This window comes from Agelaius tricolor, unplaced genomic scaffold, assembly GCF_023055355.1.
Source record: "Agelaius tricolor isolate 1412-34295 unplaced genomic scaffold, bAgeTri1.0.p SCAF_7, whole genome shotgun sequence".
NCBI classification, from domain to species: Eukaryota; Metazoa; Chordata; class Aves; order Passeriformes; family Icteridae; genus Agelaius; species Agelaius tricolor.
The window spans coordinates 18,737,587-18,756,367 of NW_027269267.1; the positions used below are offsets into that span (position 1 = coordinate 18,737,587).

At 41.5% G+C, this 18,781-nt stretch overlaps 1 protein-coding gene across 9 annotated transcripts in view; it reads left to right on the top strand.

Annotated features, from left to right (window-relative positions):
- GPM6B (glycoprotein M6B) overlaps positions 1 to 18,781 on the top strand; it is a 107,378-nt gene that overhangs the window by 68,335 nt on the left and 20,262 nt on the right. For 2 of the 9 annotated variants that reach the window (XM_071430514.1, XM_071430516.1), the window contains exons 1-2: positions 6,405 to 6,729; positions 14,129 to 14,248. The exons of 2 other annotated variants lie outside the window; for them this stretch is intronic. In XM_071430514.1, the coding sequence (XP_071286615.1) occupies positions 6,669 to 6,729; positions 14,129 to 14,248 (181 nt within the window). In that variant the 5' untranslated portion in view covers positions 6,405 to 6,668. Of the gene's footprint in view, positions 1 to 6,404; positions 6,730 to 11,448; positions 11,534 to 14,128; positions 14,249 to 18,781 lie in introns of those variants that run through there. 5 more of the 9 variants (XM_071430512.1, XM_071430515.1, XM_071430521.1 and 2 more) reach the window with 4 other exon arrangements.

The following is an 18,781-nucleotide window of genomic DNA, read 5'->3' on the forward strand; positions in this document are numbered from 1 at the left end:
ATACCTATTGCATGACTCTAGGAAATAATTAGTATGCATGCCTCATAGTGGTTCCAATGGTGCTCATATGGTTTACTGTTCAATAAAAATACATATATAATTGTATGCGTTTTCTTCATATACATATGAATATGCACACATACATGTTTTCTGCATGTGTACATACACACACATATCTACATCTGTGGTTTATGCATGGACTCCTTTGTGACATTCTAGGAGGATTCTTCATCCTTGTCCCTCCCCAAGTACCCCCAGTGTGCAGTGTGAGGTACCCTTCTATAATGAGTGCCCCTGGTTTCTTTTTGGGGAGCTGTAGGCTTTTGCACTTCTTTTTATTTCCCTGCTTTTTTCCATGCTTTGTGAAAAGACTGGACTGAAGCCAAGACTGAAGAACAAAACGAGCACTGAATAGATGAGAGATTGTAGGTGGGATGCTGAAGCCTATGCGAAGAGTGGGAGGGCAATTTTGAAAATCAGAACTGGATGTAAAGTTAACAGAGAATTGTCTGATTAAATGTGACTTTGTGGAGCAAAAGGCTAAGTTTGTGTCAAGGCTGAACTCAGTGATGTTTATTTATAGACAGAAAAAAAGAAATCAACAGGTAGCGTCCCAATGCCAGGCCTGTGTCAAGCTCTTGTGTTTTGAGATGGAACAGCTGTATTAACAGGAGTATATTATAATGATACCTTTGCTGCCTTCTAAATTGCTGGCAGAAATAGCTCTTCTACAAGTACACGAGGCACTTCTACTTGAGTGCTGGCAAGTGTGACATAAATATCTAGAATGCTATTTCAGTATGTCCAAGTATTCAGAAGCTCCAGTTAGTTTCCTGAGATGGCAGTAAGCTTTGACAACAATATTGGAGAAGAGGGTTCACAGCAAAAGCTAAGTATGTTGGATTGTCTTCAAAGTGCAGAATAAAGGCAACAAAGACAAAAGGCTTGAGCACATTTTTTTCCTGCTGCACTACAAGGCAAAGGTATGATAGCTGAGAATCTCCCTTCAGTTGTGATGGACAGAGGGAGCAAAAAAAAAGGTGGTTATGTGTGCCAAAGTCAAAAACATAGCCCTTAAGATTCTGGAGGAGCATTTGAAGTACTGTTGAAGGCTTCATGTACTAGTCATGTATGTGAGGACCTTGCCACTGATGAAGAGAAAAATCTATGGAGATTGGGTAACTCAAAGGCTTGTTTTGCTACTTCATTGTAAAGTTAAAGCATTTGAAACCTGCCATGCAGAACACTTATAGAAAATTCATGCCGTAAAATTGTGGAGCTGGAGTAGAAGCTGAGGACAGCCACTGGAGCTGGAGCTCTAAACACTTGCCTAATGAAAGTTCTTCCTGGGGGAGATGCTAGGTAGTCTTTGCTTTCATTTTCTGTATTTCCATGCTCTTTCTACTGTAGTCTAAATGGGCTCTAGTTTGTCACCATATTTTTTTCTGGCTTGCCAAAAGGATGGTGCTACTCCAGGCAGCCTCACAGGAGAGGGATGCAAGAGGTCATGTTGATTCCAGCTTAGTTTCACATGTATCCTATTTTGTTTTCATTTTTATTGCCTTTCCTTGGAAGTCTTTGTAATGGTTGAGAGTCCTGTATTTTGTCTGTCAAGAGCTTTGAATTCTTTTCCCCAGATTTTTCTCTTTTAAATACAGGTTTCTAAAACCCAGGAAAATGTTACTAAGGCCCTTAGATTAGATAAAGTCCATCACTTTTAAAAATTATTTCCTTCTGTGCTTTGACTGCCTTTCATAAGTGGAAATGGAGCTCTCACCTGCTTAAGAAGACATCAACTTTTTCTTTCATTTTGACTTTCGTTATAGCTCTTCAGGCTTTTTTCTTTGGTAGACTTAACATCTCTACAGCTATCTTTGAGACTAGAGCTTGATGAGACCTAGCTATGGAAAAGCCATACAGAACCATCTGCTCACTTTCTAAGGGATTTGTTTTTTCCTTTTGTGTTCCAACTAAATGTTAGCTGTTGGTGTATGTTCTGGATCTGGGCTGTTTATTACCTTTGATTCTCAGCTGTGGCTGTAACTGTAGTGGTCCAGCTGGAAACAGGCAGGCTGGACAGAGAACTGTACGTACCCCAACAAGTGAGTGACATCTCCTTTGCCTGTGCTTGTCACCAGGCATTTAGCTTGGCAGCAGCCATTGACATCTTCATGAGGCTTTGTTAAGGGAGTCACAGCACTGGCATCTTCACACGGTTAAGGTTTGCTTACTCCTGGACTTAGCTCCATTGGTTAACTCAGTGATTTTCTTTGGCTGCAGAGATAATCACTATCCATGCTTAAGCCTTTTTTTTTGCCTTTCCTTATAGAAATTTGAGACTGAGACCCCTAAGTGCAATGCAGACTCATGTCTGTTTTATACTGTGGTATAAGTGCAGGGATTTTCCACTGTTATTTGTTAATTTGGATTCCATTTTCCCTGTAACCTAGTATATCTGAAAGAGTGAACCCCAATTTTTAAGTTTTTGTAAGGTACTTGCAAGATCTATGACTTCTGCACAACTGAAAACTTGTCATGCTTTGATTTTATCCACATGGAAAGTTTGCCTGCTTTTGCATAAGTATTTGGACTGCGTTTTATAAGCAAGTCTTTGGTAACTGGTTTAAAGCTGAACACGAGCAATTACATTGCACCAAGTGGCTTCACGTGTATTTGTTCTTTCTCTTAAATATTAAAAGAAAAAGTATTCTACAAGTCATCTTTGAAATTAGTTGTTTGGACTGTGTGTCAGTCTTGTTTGAAGGACAGTCTCTGTATTTTAGCTTCTGAGTCTTGGATCTCATAGATAATCTCAAATTGCTCTTCAGCTATGTGAGAACACTCTTTATTACAGCTCTGTGAAGCCTTTGTAGAAATGGCAAGTGTGTATTCATCTCCTGAAAGCTTGTGAAGAATTTGCTGTAGCTTATGGTAGAGCTCCTCAGCCTGCAGGAATGTAAACTAGATTCAGTGACATTAAAGATAGATGTTCAAAAGAAACTGGCACATGAACAGAATAGGGATTCTAATGTATTTTTTAACTTCTGCAATTGTGCTATTTTAATTGACTGAGCAAAATGATTAAATGTGTGGTTTGGGGGTTTTTTAATACCTAGATAAAATAGATTTAAGCCCTTTCTTTTAACTATTTTGCAGTAAATGTGACTTGGTGAGCAATGCCTTCACATACTTTCCTCCACTGCTATTCATCCTGAGGTTTGGCAGTAGGCTCAGAGCTGTGCTTTAGCAGCAGAAACCCTTGCTGCTCAGCCCCTCTCCTCATTTTCACTTTTATCTTGTTCTGCAAAAACAAAATGCTGGGCTGAACTTCTCAAATGTAACTAGCTGCCTGCCCTGGTTGCTGGTTATCTAAATCAGCTTGATCTGTATAAGCAGGTTTTTCTGAATATCAGTCTTAAAATTTTTGGGGTTTTTAAATTTTTTTCTCTTTATGGCTTAATCTTGTGCTGTGTTGTCATAGGCATAAACTTGATGTCTCCCAGTCTCATCACATATTATGACAAGGATGTATCTGTTTAAGGGAGGGAACATTGAATGAGACAACTTGCTGGCTGAGATTAATGCTTGAAGCACAAGATCATGTTAGCACTGGAGGAAATAGTATAGTTTGTTTTATTTGCTGTATTTATCAATGATGGTGTAAAAGTTTGAAAATCAAGAAATTACTTAATATGATAACTGCTTAAAACCTGTCATACATTGCAGCAATCCAGAAAATAGTAACAAGGGAGGGGAGAGAATTTTACACTCATATATACTTGGAGCTTCTAGAGGATGATTTAGTTGGTAGGATTAATGCTTTTGAATAGTTGTGCTTGATGATTTTTGAAGTGCTCAGTTCAGGTTCTTGTGAAGTAGATTCTGGTATTGTGCACTGATTTTTCATTGCCTGTTTGGGGAAGGGGTTATTCTGGGGAAACAGTTGAGGAAATAGTCTCCCAAGCCTGTTAGTTGTGAGTTTCTGAAACATCACAAACTATGAAGTCCTGAGCCTGCCTAAAATTCTGCTCACTGGTAGGAAAGCATGCAGCTGTTTGAAGGAGTAGGTCTGACTGGTAAAGAGGGGAGGGCTACAGTCATGGGTTTCCTCCAGGGACAGTCTATAACCACAGGTTATGTCTAATGTATTTTCTGTTTAAATAAAGGAAATTCCAGATTATGTTTGTATTTTCTGTGTATTTATACTGATAAGTGCATTGATATTGCACCACTTGAATTAGGTTATGAGCAGACCTTTTGTAACTTAGGATAATCTGAAGGGAGGTTTCAGCTTTTTAAGGTTTTAGACCTTCCAGGCTAAAAGCAAAGATCATTAAGAAAGAGAGATCTAGACTGTGACAGAAGTAGCAACTGCACAATGAGGTGTTCCAAGAAGAGAATTTTATGTCAGAAACAATCAAGTGCTTTGACCAATTACTAAAATTCATGTGACTTTCAGCAAGGAGGGTGTATGTGGTATGGAGTTTCAGTCTTACTGATGTTAAATGGGGAAAAAGCCCCACTCTTCATAGAACCTTTTCTTTGTATAATCGTTATACCAACAACTTTTAGTAATGGTTAGAAGAATACAGCAAACACATCAGCCATGCTTTCATATTTTGGCTGATTGTTTCAGGGAGTGTGTTTGCAGTGCATGGTCTTGCTGGGGAGGGATTTCAATCTGTGTGTTTTAGCTGTCTTAGCACTGGAGAAGAAGGTGGGGGGAGTATGTCTTGCCACCTGGGTTGAGGTTTCTGCTGTGCCTACTGATTTGATTACCTTCAGGAACCCAACCCCTTGTCTCACATTGGCTCCTGAGGATACTGCATGCCATCTACAAATTACTACCATCATCCTGCTTACACAGAGGTCTGCTGAAGTGGGAGCTTCAACTGCAGACTGTTCCTGGACTCAAGGAAGCATTTTAGGTAAATGCTTGACATCAAGTTTTTATGCTGTGATACGAAACCGTAGGATGTGACCAAGACCTCCTGGCAGCTGTGCTGAAGCCTGAAGTCTGAGCAGTAATGCCCAAAGCAAAGTAACAGCTGTGTTAGCTGTGGTGAGAGAAGAGGATTTGTGCACTAATTACTTGAAAGACACAGGAACTTTCTCTAATGGTTGGGTCTGAGGCTTTTGTGCTTTTCACTTGACATCTAGAAATAAAAATGCACAGCAAAATTGTGGGTTGTAGTAACTTCAACCACAAGAGACTAAATTGCAGCTACAAATCTTTGGACTGCTTCCCTCTTCCCACTCTCCTGTTTGAATTTGTTATAGGGAACATGCAGGGTGTAGGTTTTGACATCCCCAGCATTTGCTGAATCTGCTGGGCGTCTTTGCAGGCTGCAGAACTGGCTGCAATGGCTGGACCACAAAGGCCATTACACCTCACTTGCTCCACCATCCTACACACACAAAGGGGTGCCTTTGGGCACTTGTGCCCTGTGCAGTGTGTTGCACTGTAAGGCATTGAGACAAGCAAAGTGACAGGCAAGGTTAATTAGCCTCAGTGCAGCCTTAAATGTGTCAGTTGTCCTGGGTTTTGGGAGGGGAGCAATATCCCTGTGTGGTGTCGCCCTGCTCTGTGGCTCCCGAGCACAAGAGTGGGCTGGGGACACCTAAAGTCACCTCATGCAGTGCAATGCTGGCATGTCTTGAGTTTGTTGCTCCCAAGTGCAGCTTATTTGATCATGTTGCAGTCTGTCTGGATTTAGGGGAGTGATCAAACGTGCTGAACAGCAACTCTGTGCTCACTCCCAAGCATGGCTTTAGGTCTCTAGTGGCAGACCTCCTTTTAAAGCCCAAGTTGTGTTTTCTTAAACATTTTATCCTTTAGAGTGTTGCACGTGCATTTTAGCTCACTTGAACTAGCTTCCTGTCTTCTTGCTTGGATATTTTTTTCTTCTTTTTTTTCCCCCCATTGTGCTCACGAGTCAAACAAAGAATTAAAATTTTCCATGTACATACATATATATGCCCGCTTTTGCTTTTATGCTTCTCTCACACAGTCTTTTACCGTGGGTGAGCGGATCTCTCAGCAAAGAAAGCAAACAGAGAGAGCAGACCCATCACCCCCCACCCCTTGAAAGAGCAGAGGGCATGTGGAATAAATCAAAATGCAAAGCATAATAACAAGGTCCCATGGGAAAGGGAGCCTTGTGATTGTGTGCCGGCGTGCACTCCCCTTGGAGACGGCGGCCGGGGGGCTCACCTCACCGCGGCCGGGGGCTCCTTTCTTTCTCCCTTGCATCTCCCCTCCCGGTGTCACCAATCCATTCACTACCCGGAGAATTGATTAACGTTTGTTGGGAGACGGGAAAGAGGGGAAGAGCGGAGGGCAGGAGGAAGGGGACGCGATCGGGTGATGCTGTCTATCCCCGCGGTGTGGCAAGGCGAGGCACAGGATGGCTATTTTATAGCTGGGGACCCTGGTGACGTATAGCTGAGCGAGCTGGCACAGCTCCTCGTGGACCAGTCAGCGGAGCGAAATTGAAGCTGACAAGACTTTTCTGGCATTTTGGAAAGGACTGTAATCTACTGTAGGGGAGAACAGAGCCGCTCAATCACCGCCGCTGTAAATAGGAGACGGAAGGGAGCGAGAAAGGAGGCGAAGAGAAAAAGTGCTTGCTGGGGGGGGAGGGGGGGCGGCATTTTTGGTGGATGGTATGAAGCCAGCCATGGAAACTGCAGCGGAGGAAAATGCAGAACAAAGGCAAGAGAAAAAAGGTACCCAGGGGTCTAACAATAGCCTGTTTAAATCTTTTCATTCAGGGGGCTTAAAGAGGTTTAGGCCAGTTTTGTCACTTTTTCAAATAGCTCTTAAACAATCATTACTGCGTCTTCGGGCTTTCAGCCGTCCTTTCCTGCATGGCTTGACAACAAATTAATAGAGCATCAACCTTTCTGTCTGCGTCTGTATTTGCTCTGAATCTGTCCTAACCCTACCCGAAATGATGCTTGCAAAAGAAGTCTCGTTATTGCTGCGTCTTTGACAGATTTTGGTTAATTTGGTTTACAGAGGTAGCGTGTGCCTGTGTGTTTGCATGTTGTTTTCGGAGCCGTAATCTGGTGTTTTCATCGAGACTAGCCATGTAGCAAGGCTTTGCAATGCAGTGTGGGAGACCTAGGTTATAGCAACATATAATAGATTATAATGTCACACAACCCTCGTGTAGTGAGCTCCATGCCAAATGCTACTCTTATTTTTAAAATTCCTTTTCTGTGGTGTCATCTGGCAAATTTTACTTTGGTAGCTATCTGCTTGCATTATGATAAGGGAGAAGAACAATGCAGTGAGTTTTGCAACATTCGATTTCAGGATGTGTTAATCACTGAGAATTACTGCTTAATGGAGAGAACAATTCCATGGTATTGGTTCTGTTGTGGGGAGATGGCAGCGCTGAAAGAGAGGTGCTTCATCCATCCCAGCTTCACAGGTTGATTCTGTCTGGTCTGGAGTGCTGAAGTTCAGAGCATAAATTCAACTCGCAAGGAATATTTTCTTTCTCTGTTGTATAATTTGTGACAAATAACCGTTCCTCTTCAGTGTTGCAGAGTACTCTACAGATCATAGCAGTTTGTTGGGGTTTTTTTAACTGAATGGTACAGCAGCCACAAAATTAAATTTCCGCTGTCTTTTTACTTGAGCCATAGTACATTTTTTTAACCTGTTGTGTATCGTTTATAAGCAACCTGAGTATCTCATCTGAGTATCTCATAGGCTTAAGCAGCTGATAAACAACTAGTGCATTTCCCCAAGCAGAATTCTTTTATCGATTGTTCAACAGTTCAGATATAAACAAGATAAATCCCGGTAGTGTCCAGTAACAGATTTTGTTTTCCTGCTTTGAATCTGACTCCTGCTACACACTTCATATAAAACAAGCTTCAGTTTCAAGTAAATGAAATTTGTCAAGTGATTAGACATAGTACTACATAATCCCTTAGGGATTTCACAAAAGGAGGTCCACTGATGAGAGATTAAACTCCGAAAGTCATTAGTGTATGTGGACAATAACCCACCTCACTGCAATTTTGAGTAATTAATGTACAAAATATCCTCAATAGATTGACTATAAAACCACCTTGAATTGATAGATCATTCTTCAAAAATTATAGCAATTCTTTCTTCTGACTGAGGAGCTTTTTTTAAACCAATGGAATTCATGTTACAATGAACACTAAAGAAAGTTATCTGTGTGCATTAGCAGCTGCGCAAAACAAAATGTGTTACTGAGTGTGTTTATGATGAGTTTATGGCTTCCCTTTTGTTTTGGCAAGGATGAAAGAACAACATGTAGAACAGTAAATCTGCTTCCGAGTCAAGGAGGTTGATCTGTTGTTTTCATCAAATGCAAGCAGGGAGCCTCCTATCCCAATGTTACCACAATTTCTTAATTTTTTCTATGATAATTTTATACTTTAGATCTGTTACATAAGTATATGTATGTAACACTTGTAGGCTTTGTTCCTGCTGATTCTCTGATTCCTGAAAGTAGCACATGATCTCTCACAGTATGCTCTGTATTTCTCTTCACTTAAATTCTCAATATGCTTCACAGCAAATTAAAATGCAGAAAGCTGAAAGTCCTACTCCTAATTTCTATAGCAAAACAAATAGACCAGATCCCCTGCAAAGTTACTGCTGTGAAGTGGTCATGGAGAAGACGTATTTGGTTTTGAGGGTCAGGTTTTCCAAAGGGCTAAATCTGTCGAGTCCAGTTGGGTTTTCAGATGGGCTCAGCAGGCATCACGTACCTCTCAAATGTCAGAATTTTTCAATAGGACTCTTACACCAGCAACTCCTGTGGAGGAAAATGGGCTTTTTCTCTGTGTAAAGAAACTCTCAGGAAAATGCTGCTGCTTTATTTTGGGGTACAGAACAGAAGATTTAATTTACTCTCTGGACTACATCTCTTACTTGTTATGGCTCACATGCTTGCCAGCCTTGCAACATTTTCTTCTTCCTCTAAGATCCTACCTGGACTTGGTAATGGCCATCCTTTGTGAGATGCCCTAGATCCAGTGATTTCAAGGCAACTGCCACAGCTTGAAGCAGTTGAAGTCCTATCACAGGGTCTTTTAACTCTTCCTTCTAGAAATTAATTGCAAAGCCTAGGGAGATAAACCACCATCTGAAGGGGTTTGGGAGATGCTGCTATTGCTAGTACTGAGCAAGGGAAGATCATGAGCATTCTGCTTTGGGTACTCAAGTTCACACTCAGTATGCTTTTCACTGCCATGTTCTGGGAAAGTATCTGCATTTATTTAATAGCAAATCGTGCTTTTAAACTAAGAGGTATTTTCCCTTAGCCAGAATTTTAAGCTGCCTGTTTCTAGGGTGTGTTTTCAATGCAAGGACCTTCTTGATGATGCACTGCAGTTTTGTGGAATAAATGCTTGAAGGAAGTTGGGCTAGGACTACATGCTGTCTGTGTACAGGTCTTCCAGCACTGGGAGAACCCTGGAGAGCAATGCTGCTGGAACACTTGGCATGAGCAGCAAGGTCTATTTTCAGTTTGAGCACCCAAAGCAGTCGTACATGAGCACTGGTGCCACACAGGTACTGGGTTGTGTTTTCCGTCTCTGTGGCAAATGTGGACAGCCAGCTATTGTGGATTGCAGTGTAGCTGAGACAATTTGCACAAGCTGATGTGCTTTATGAATAGTTACAGATTGATAAATGAAAATTATTGAAAATTATTTAGACTTTTTAAATTTCCTAAACTGTATAGACCTAAACCATGCTCTCTTTATTTATTTATTTAATAATTTTCATGAATCCCTTGCCTGATTCAGGCAGCAGTACTACCCAGCTGATGGATTCAGTGTTTATCTGACATTTGTTTCTCTGCACCCAGATGAGTGGCTGCTGTCCCAGTTTTTTTAATTGGAATTGGAACAACCCTCATGCTGATGGAGATAAGAAATAAGTCAGCTTTATGCTGTGTATCAGCAGCCCTTATCAGAGGAAAACACCATGAAAGCTGAAGCAAAATGTTTAACAGATACTTTGCAGGGCTGCAGGACAGATTGGATGCATTTTAAAGATGAAGGTTTACAAATTATTACAAATGACAGGGTTTATCTTGCAGGCATTAAATTAAATCAAAATGTGAGGACTGGGCAGGCAGATTTACTGAGGTGGAATAAATAAGAAAAACGAAATGCCGTTTTGCATCAGCAGCGAAGGATATAGATCCTGATACACATTAACAGAGACAAGAAGCTTCCTTTTTCATTTAACCATGAGAAATAGTACCAAGTTGCAAAATAAAAATAAAAAAAAATAAAAAGAAGAAAAAAAGAAAATAAATGCCAACTGTGGATGACCATGGTGAATTCACCAATTACACACAGGATGGAAGAAAGCCCTGATACTAGGGTTTAGGTTCCTTATATGAATACATATGATGTTCAAATTGCCTATGCTCTGCTGAGGAATAATGAAGACCAGTTTGAGCAGCTGTACCAAAGGTCCCTTTTAATTGGCTCTTCCCTGCTTATGTTCTCTTGATAAAAGAAGACCTTGTGGTTAGTAATAGCTGTGAGCTTTATTATTTTTATGGTATATGAAGCCATGTTTCAGCTTTTAAGCTCTAAATAGACAAGTATATACTAGTCAAAAATAGAAAGAAAATACTTTGCTTGTCTTACACTATTGTACATGGTTGTACAGTTGTGTTTAAATGCAGCTTTAAAGTGCAATGTGAGAAAGGAATGGATTGTCAGGCAGTTTATTTCACTTTTAGTAAAGTTATTTTTACACAGTGAGCTTGTGACATTTTGATGCATCACAGATGTATTTTTCATTACAACAAATTGGAAAAAAAAGTAATTTTTTAAATATGTCTTATGATCATGACCAAAATTTCCAAGGTACCCACCTAATGGAAGGCTCACACAGTGGTATCAGAGCTGTCAAGACATTTAAACATATTTAGTACACTGCATATTTTCCCCCATTTTAAGCAGTTGATTGGTGTTTCAGATGCACTGACAACAATAACTGCTGTAAGCATTAGTCCCTGAAGAATACGACTGTAGGAAGAGAGGTCCAGCCCTGGGAGAATCTGGGACACGCGATATTCTGGGGATAATAATTTTGCAGGCTTAGTGATTTAGGTTTTAATGAATAGGATTTGGTTTCTAAATAGGAGGGGGTTGAAAAATACTTGGAGAATGTACTCATACTGGTCTGAACAACCTCATGAAAGCAGAAAACCTAGACATATGTGCCATGGGATATGGTAACGGGGGTGGGGAAACCCAGATGGCACTGTGTGTGCACAATGGATTTTGCAGCAGGGGCAAAGAGGGGGGGAAGGTCTCCTTCAGTTACTCTGACCCTTCCCCATTTTCTGCCCAGCCTTGCTCCTTGTCCAGGTTTCATCACCAGATCATCAGTGACCAAAAATACCCTCTCTTTGCTCCCATGGACTGCTTCATCAGCTAAGACAGATGAATATCAAAACTGTGTTTCCTCTAAAACCAAAAGATAAAGGCAGCAAGCATGAGGATGTTGAGCACTGTGAGTTTGATTACAGGCATGCAAGATGATTCATCCCAATGAATATTGAACACCACAGTCACCATCCATGTGCCTGTGTGGTGTGACATGGAAACATTGTCAGTTCTGTAGCTGCTGTGTCTGTGCAGGACTGAGGACAGCCTGGTTCTGACAGGAGGCCTCGAGCTTGGCTGTGAGTGGAGGAAATTGTAACCTAGACCAGGAAATGCAATTAGTGCAGTTATTACTCAAAAAGCAAAAGGTAAAGACACCCTCAAGCCTCTCTCCTTTCCCAATGATTCAGGGTACAGAGTTAAATTCCAATGGATATGGACTGTGAGCAGCAGTTGTTACACCACTGAAGCCTGGGAGCTTTTGACCTGGTGTTTTTACATGAGTGGGCCTGGGTGGGTCCCAGCAAAGTCACCCAGAAATACCCTTCAGCTTCAAAGGTCGTGCCAGGCATGCACTAAGGGCTACCAAACAGCCATTGCTAAGTGGCTCACTCCATTGAGCCAGTGCTCAGTGGAAAAACTGAGATTCCTTATGGAGTTTGAACTGCCTGCTAATGAAAGGAGCCCTGTTACTGCAAAACCAGAAATTGCTTGTTAAAGAAACCAACTCCATAGAATATTTTCACTTACAGAAACGATGCTACAAAGTTTACATGATGTCTCTGTGTTTCAGGGTTTGATGTCTGTACACCAGACAGGTGACTTCACCAGCATTCCCCCAGGCTAAGGGAGAAAAGGAGCTGCCTGCTCTGCTGCTCTGAACAAGTGCTTTTTGTGGCCACTGCAGGAGAAATCTCAAATTGTGGGTTCAAGCTAGCAGGATAAAATCTTCTTGATATGGAATGTTTGGCTTAGATGCTGCTGCAGTACAAATGAATAATTCTTTTCTTTTCAGAAGTCTTTGCAGCTGGTTATTTTTAATCTTAATTAAAAAAAAAAATTAATCTGAATCTGTTACCAGTGTCCAGTAAGTAGCCTCAAAAAGGCAGGGGGCAGACATTGGGGAGGCAGAGAAGGAGAAGAGGTATGCTGTACTAGCAAAGAATTTTGTTTTCCATTTTGTATCCAATTCCATTTTTATGGCTTTCCTTCTGATCTCCCAAGAAGGATTGTTCCTCTCGGAGCAGAAGGAGATGATATCATCCTGAGAGTGTGCAGTCATTTTGGAACAGTACTTTCAACACATTTTGATTTCTGTTATGCTCATAAGATGTGGAACTTGTCTTTCCTAAGAGGAAGAATGAGCCACACAATACAGAATAATGTTGTCTGTGGAAGATTTACTGATACCTGCTTGCTGGTTTGTGTGTGAGATGCAGAGAGGGGAAAATTACCAAGCCATAAAGTATCCTTTAGAGAGCCATTGATGCTAAATTTATGTAGAAAACCCAAAAGACTCTTAGTATTGGAGTTTGTTTGCTGTTAAAGAAGACCAACAAATTCTTGGTTTAAATCTCTAGATCCAGCATTTGGATTCAAGGCCAAGATTCTTTTTCTCTTCTTGACATATGCAAATGTGGCTGTGCCAAACTCCTCATTGCACAAGCAGCAAAACCATATGAGAGGGACTGGGTCCAGGACCTTCTGAGCCCCTCATAGGCTAGAAATTTATGGCATTTCTACTTCTCCTGCCCCTTGAAATTTGTCTCTAATCTAGTCTACAGGAGATGGGGTTTTCATCCTCACAACCTTCACGTTCTCCACGTGCCCAAATGCTGCTGAATTGGATTTGCTTCAGCCAGAAATGATGGTTGCTTTCTCATTTAGCCACTGCAGAGGGGGACTCTGGTGCATTTTAAATAAAGGTCTGTCAGTGTCACCCTGACAGCTTTGACAAGGCCATAGTGGTAGCAGTGGGGACAAGTAGGCTCAGAAGTGGTTTGATGCTGTTTCCTGCCTCTTCAGGAGCACAGAAACCCTGTGCCAGTGAGTGTGCCATGAGTGTGTGAGTGGGTGAGGTGAGTTACTGCATGTGGGGCCTTGTTGCTGGGCTTCCTCTGAAAAGACAAGGAGAAGCAGGACTGCTCTTCTTGGTCATGAACCTGGAACAAATAATTTTCAACACACTTGGTCCAGATTTTTTGATGTGAGCAGAGCCTAGGTGAAATAAACCTAGGTGAAATAAAACCAAACTTTTATTTTTTGAATGTAAGAAAGTATCAGTGCAAACCTTTGTGTTTGCCCTACCTTGACATGAAGCAATAACCTTTTTCTTTGACAGCATTAGAGTCTTTTTAAAAAACAGGTAACGTGATTTTCCATGACTTTACCTTCCTTTTCTGCTGGAGCAGAGCTTTTTGTCATGGACAAAGAGAGGGAGACATGAGAGTGGGTGGGGGTAAGGAATAGAGGACCCTTCCTTATGTGTTTTAACTCAAATCCTAGGTAGAGTTTCAGCTATTCAACCTTTCTTAACACCTGTGTGAGCATTTCCCTCTTGATCATCCCTCCTAATCTTTTCCCTTAGTCTATAAGGTTATGTTGTTTCAGTTCTGAAACTACAGTGTGTTTTTCTGGGCTCTTGTTTTTAAAGTTAAATGACTGAAAGTACTGAACTAAAACTTGTTGGTGACACTGACTTTTTACCACCTAAAATTGGCAGTGATCACCAGACCAGAAATGGAAATTGGCAGGTACCACTGGATGTACAGGAGTTCAAGGCCACACCGGTACCATCATGTGCCAGCATTGAGAGGCAATATTAGTCCTTTGGGGATTCAAGGTAAATAAAGGGCTGGGTGAAAGGGAAATGAAGAGTTCAGAAATGGTAGTAGCATAAACTTAATGCTTTGCAGTAGTCCTAACAATATAAGATAAACGTTCCTCTGTTTTTCTTGTTTTATTTGTTAAGGCTGTAAAGGAGTATACTTCTTTTTGTATGAATACTTGACATAAATTTAAATTTCCTTGTTAATGCTTGAAAGACAATGTGTGGTGTAAGGGACAGCTTCCTTTTAACTGTGCTCCCAATTGCTTCAAAGTTGTTTACAGATGAGATGAAATAGTTTGGGGGTTTATGTGGATGAATCTATCAGACTTATCAGCCACAAATGCAGAAATGACACTAAAGCAGTGACAGCAAATCTGACTCACTGGTAGCTTCATAGACAATATTCTGTGGTTTGGTTTGCATTTTTCCCTGGCTAGAAGCACTAAATGCATATGTGAAAGTCTAGAGGAGGATTTCAGGTGAGGCTGTAAAAATGGTTTGGTGATTCTCCATGCCTGTCCTTTCGATGTCTGGCTTGAGACCTCAAGATGATCCTATTTACTTTTCATGAAGCCTTATTTTAAGGGTCTGTGGGGGAATTGAGTTTTGAAGCATCTCATAAAGGCACCTGAAATCAAGCCTGTGATTGATCACATTAGAAAATTCCAGTCTGACTGATGGATAGCACAGCAAGGGGTGTATATGCTCAGAGACAGCCTTTGCAGCTAGCTCAATCCAGAATTCTCTTCTCTTTATGGAGCTGAGTGACTGAAGCCTGCTTGACAGCTTGTTTGCTGGAGAGGCCTGCCTCCGCATCAGAGACTTTAATAGCAATGCAGGGAAATATTCACCAAAGCTTGCTGCCTCATCCTTCCCCTTTCCATCATATTTTCATACTCTTGTGCTTTAGGATTCAAATGTTTATGTATTTCAAATGGCTTTTTTCCCCCAAAAATACTTAGGTCACAAATAATGATCTCTGTCTTCAGTATCAATATTCAATTGACCATATTTTATGACAAGTTACCTGGGTGACAGGTTTGGGGCTGCTAGAAGACATTTCCAAACCTCACGTTTAGTACACGTGGGATATTTTACACACAAAAGAAATGCTTCAGGGAGTAGTGGTAGATTATGAATGCTGCCTCCCTGAGCTGTGAAGGATGTGGAAGGAGCAGGCTAGACCCTGGTTATCAGGGTCTTGGGCCCCTTCAGCTGTCCCCAGTGATGAGGCATGTCCATATGTGCTGGCACAGATGAGCCAGGACACAGAGATGCACAGCCTTCTGTTACAGCAGCTGGGAGTCTGGCACCTAACATGGTGCTAGAAACCCTTGTTTAGGCAACTGAACCCTTTTCAGTCTGCCTTGGGAATCTTTCTGAACTAGCATGTAGGTAAATATGCCTGTCATGAAGGAGTTGAGGATGAAAGGGTTCTTGGTGATGGTGAAAACCCCCCCGCCCCACCAGAGCCCAGAAATGCCAGCTCAAGGGAAGATGTTTTAAATGGCTGCACTTAAAGAAATTGAAAGTCTTTTAGGCAAAAATGAAACCTCTCTGAACAGGTCTTGAGTAAAACCAACCTGCCAGTGATGGATTAGCCACTGTGAAAATGCTGGTCTTTTCTCTATTCCCTTAGCTTGCAGGGAAGATGTGACTTCAGTCCCAACACAAATTCCTGCTATAGAACACCTCCCTTCAGCACTGGCCGACAGCTCCCCACTGCTGGGTGGCACTGGCTGCTGTGCTGAGATAACCTGTGCTCCCTTGACAAACCACAGGATTTCTTGGGTGCCTTTGTCTCCTCTGTCAGTGTCCAAATGGCATCACTATGAGGGCTCCTTTGTGGCAGTCCTTCTCTTCTCCCAGGGTCTCCAGGTACAGCATGATCTCACTTCCCTAATTTAAGCTTGAATCCAGCTCTTGAGCAACTAGGGAAGAGTCAGTGTGGGAGACTCACTGCAATGCTGGAGCCAAGACATCCCCAGAACACCTGCAAGCTTAATGAGCCCTTCAAAATGCTAAAACAATTTTTTCCCCAGAAAGCAAAGTGCCATCTTTTTCTCTAGAAAGAGAAACTTTGCAGTAGTTGTTTAACATGAGCTTAGCTGTAGGCACTATTCCAGGTTGTGTGGGTGTTGTTTGCTTTATGGAATTCTTTTTTTTTTTGAAACCTGCTTCCCCCAGATGCTGGGAGGTGTTTCAGCTGCTCTGTGAGCACATAAGGGCATGTGAAGGTGGAGTATCTCACTGAAACAGCCTTACTGCTCCTTTGCTGAAACAAGCTCAAGTTTTGGAAATTATTTGGGGATTCAGCTGGGGAAATAATAGCATGAAAGCTGTTGCAGAACAAAGGACTTCTACAGTTACAGTTCAGTTTTCTCATTATTCCACTTGTTCAATTCCACTTGGGAAGATCTTTGCATCTTCATTTATCTCTTAAATTGAGAATTTACCTTCTGAATCTGAGATATGCCAGGCTGGAATACACACACACACACACACACACATGCACAATGCACAGACACACAGGTTTTGGCCCTGTTTTCAGCTCTAGAGGGAGAGAGGTTGTGTTTCTTGTTTACTTCTTTATAGCTTAGGGAGGAGTCAGCTGGGGAAGCGGTCAATAGCGGTGGCTGAAATCCAGTGAGGCTAAAGTCTTGCTCTCCTGCTGGGTGCTGAAGGCTGGTGGAGGGTGAGGTGAGTTACAGCTGGCAAAAAGGTGGAGCTAAGAGTTTCAACTCCATTCTTCCAGGTAAGATATTCACCTTTGATTAAAAGTCAGCTTTTAAAATCATGTCAGCTAAGATACAGGTGGGTCTGGAGGATGGTTGGATCAAGGAAACTCCAATGTCCTTACAGATTTTCACAGAGCTATGGAAGTCGCCCATGAAACTGAAATGCATAGATGCCTTTGTATTTCCACACTGAGCTTGTCTAGACCTTCAGGCATTTGGATATCATTGGCAATTTTCCCATTCCTTCATCTCTTTTACTTTTCTGCCTTGAGTTTGTCCAAAATTATCACCGGGGCTGGCACCTATTGAAGCAGCAGTTCCAGCGTGTTGAACTTCCCAAGTGTTTCTTCAAGGAGGAAAAAATAAGGAAAGCAAGGGGAGGAAGGCCAGAGTAAGAACAGAAAGGAAGGAGGGTCTTCAGGCCTGTTGAGCAGTGAGTTGTTGATATTTCAGCTGAGAGTTGTAGCCCAAACTTGGACCAGAAGCTGCCCTTGCTGGTGCAATGTGTTTGCACTTTGAGCTCTGCATGCCAATGAGCATTTCCACATGCTTCTCAGGCTGCACTGAATCCCAAGGGTTATTTTGGATAGTAAATGCTAGAACAAGTCTCCAGGAGAAATAACTCCACAGCTTTTATCAATAATGCCTGATCTGTCCCTTATATGTGAAGTCTATTTTTTAAATCACCAGCTTAATTTTTTTGCTGTAGAAGTAGCTTAGAGCTAAGAAATATCCCTCAAGAATTCCCACTGAAACCTGTTTGAAGTAACGCCTTTTCCAAGGTATAAATTAGGTATTTTTCTTCTGCTATGGATTCCACTGTTGCATAGGCCAAAAATAAAACAGAGAAAACATGAAGTAAAATGAAGTTCTGCCTGACCTCTGTCCAAAAGCAATAAAGCTGGACAAGAGCAATTCTCTCATCCCACCATCTCGTGGGGCAGCAGTGTTCTTCCTGTGCAGGTCTGACTCCTTTCTCTCATACAGCAAACAGCTGGGATGGGCACTTGCAATAAGTATGGATGTAGTGATTCCTATTCCGAGGATTTTACTGTCTGAAAACAGAACACCTGTGAGCTTAATGAGCCTTGAAGAGGTTGGAATGATATAGATGGGAAGTGTGGATATTTCACTAAATTTGAAGAAGGTAAACTAGATAAGGTATGTAAAAAACAGGTTCAGATAATTTATCTTTGCATGAAACAGGTTTGGTTCCAGCAACAGGAGTGCAATTTTTTTCCTGTAAGAACTGCTGATTTGGGAAGAAGAGATTTGGAGGGGAAAAAAAAGGTTATGATTACTGCTATCTGTTCTTAGAGTCTTCTCTGCATCATTTAACACCATTCAGAAGAAACAAATCTTGCCATGGTGAAACAGCCTTTTCTCCAGTTTGAACATCATTTTTTCCTTAGTGAGAGAAAAAAAATAGCTTTTGCTGTAGATAATATTGATAACTTCTGAAAGGCTGTTTGATTTGTTTGTGCTTTTTTGTTTCTTTGTTTGTTTGTGGGGTTTTTTTGTTACTCATGGTAGAAGAAAAAAAAAGTGCTTGATTTTAAACCTGTGCTTTTTTATTTTTGCAGACAAATTCAGGAAGCACTTAATATCATTACTCATAGAGTACCACAGCAATACTCTTTTGCTTTGTGGATTTGAAGAAGGGTCTGCTAATGGTTCCTCTAGGCTGTGAGATGCTTATTCTTAGTGTGCACCAATTCTCCCGCATTATCTGTGTTGGTTTCCAGCACAGGAGGTGTGAGGACTTTTAGTTCTCTTCTGCATAAGAATATGGAAGCATCTAACTGAT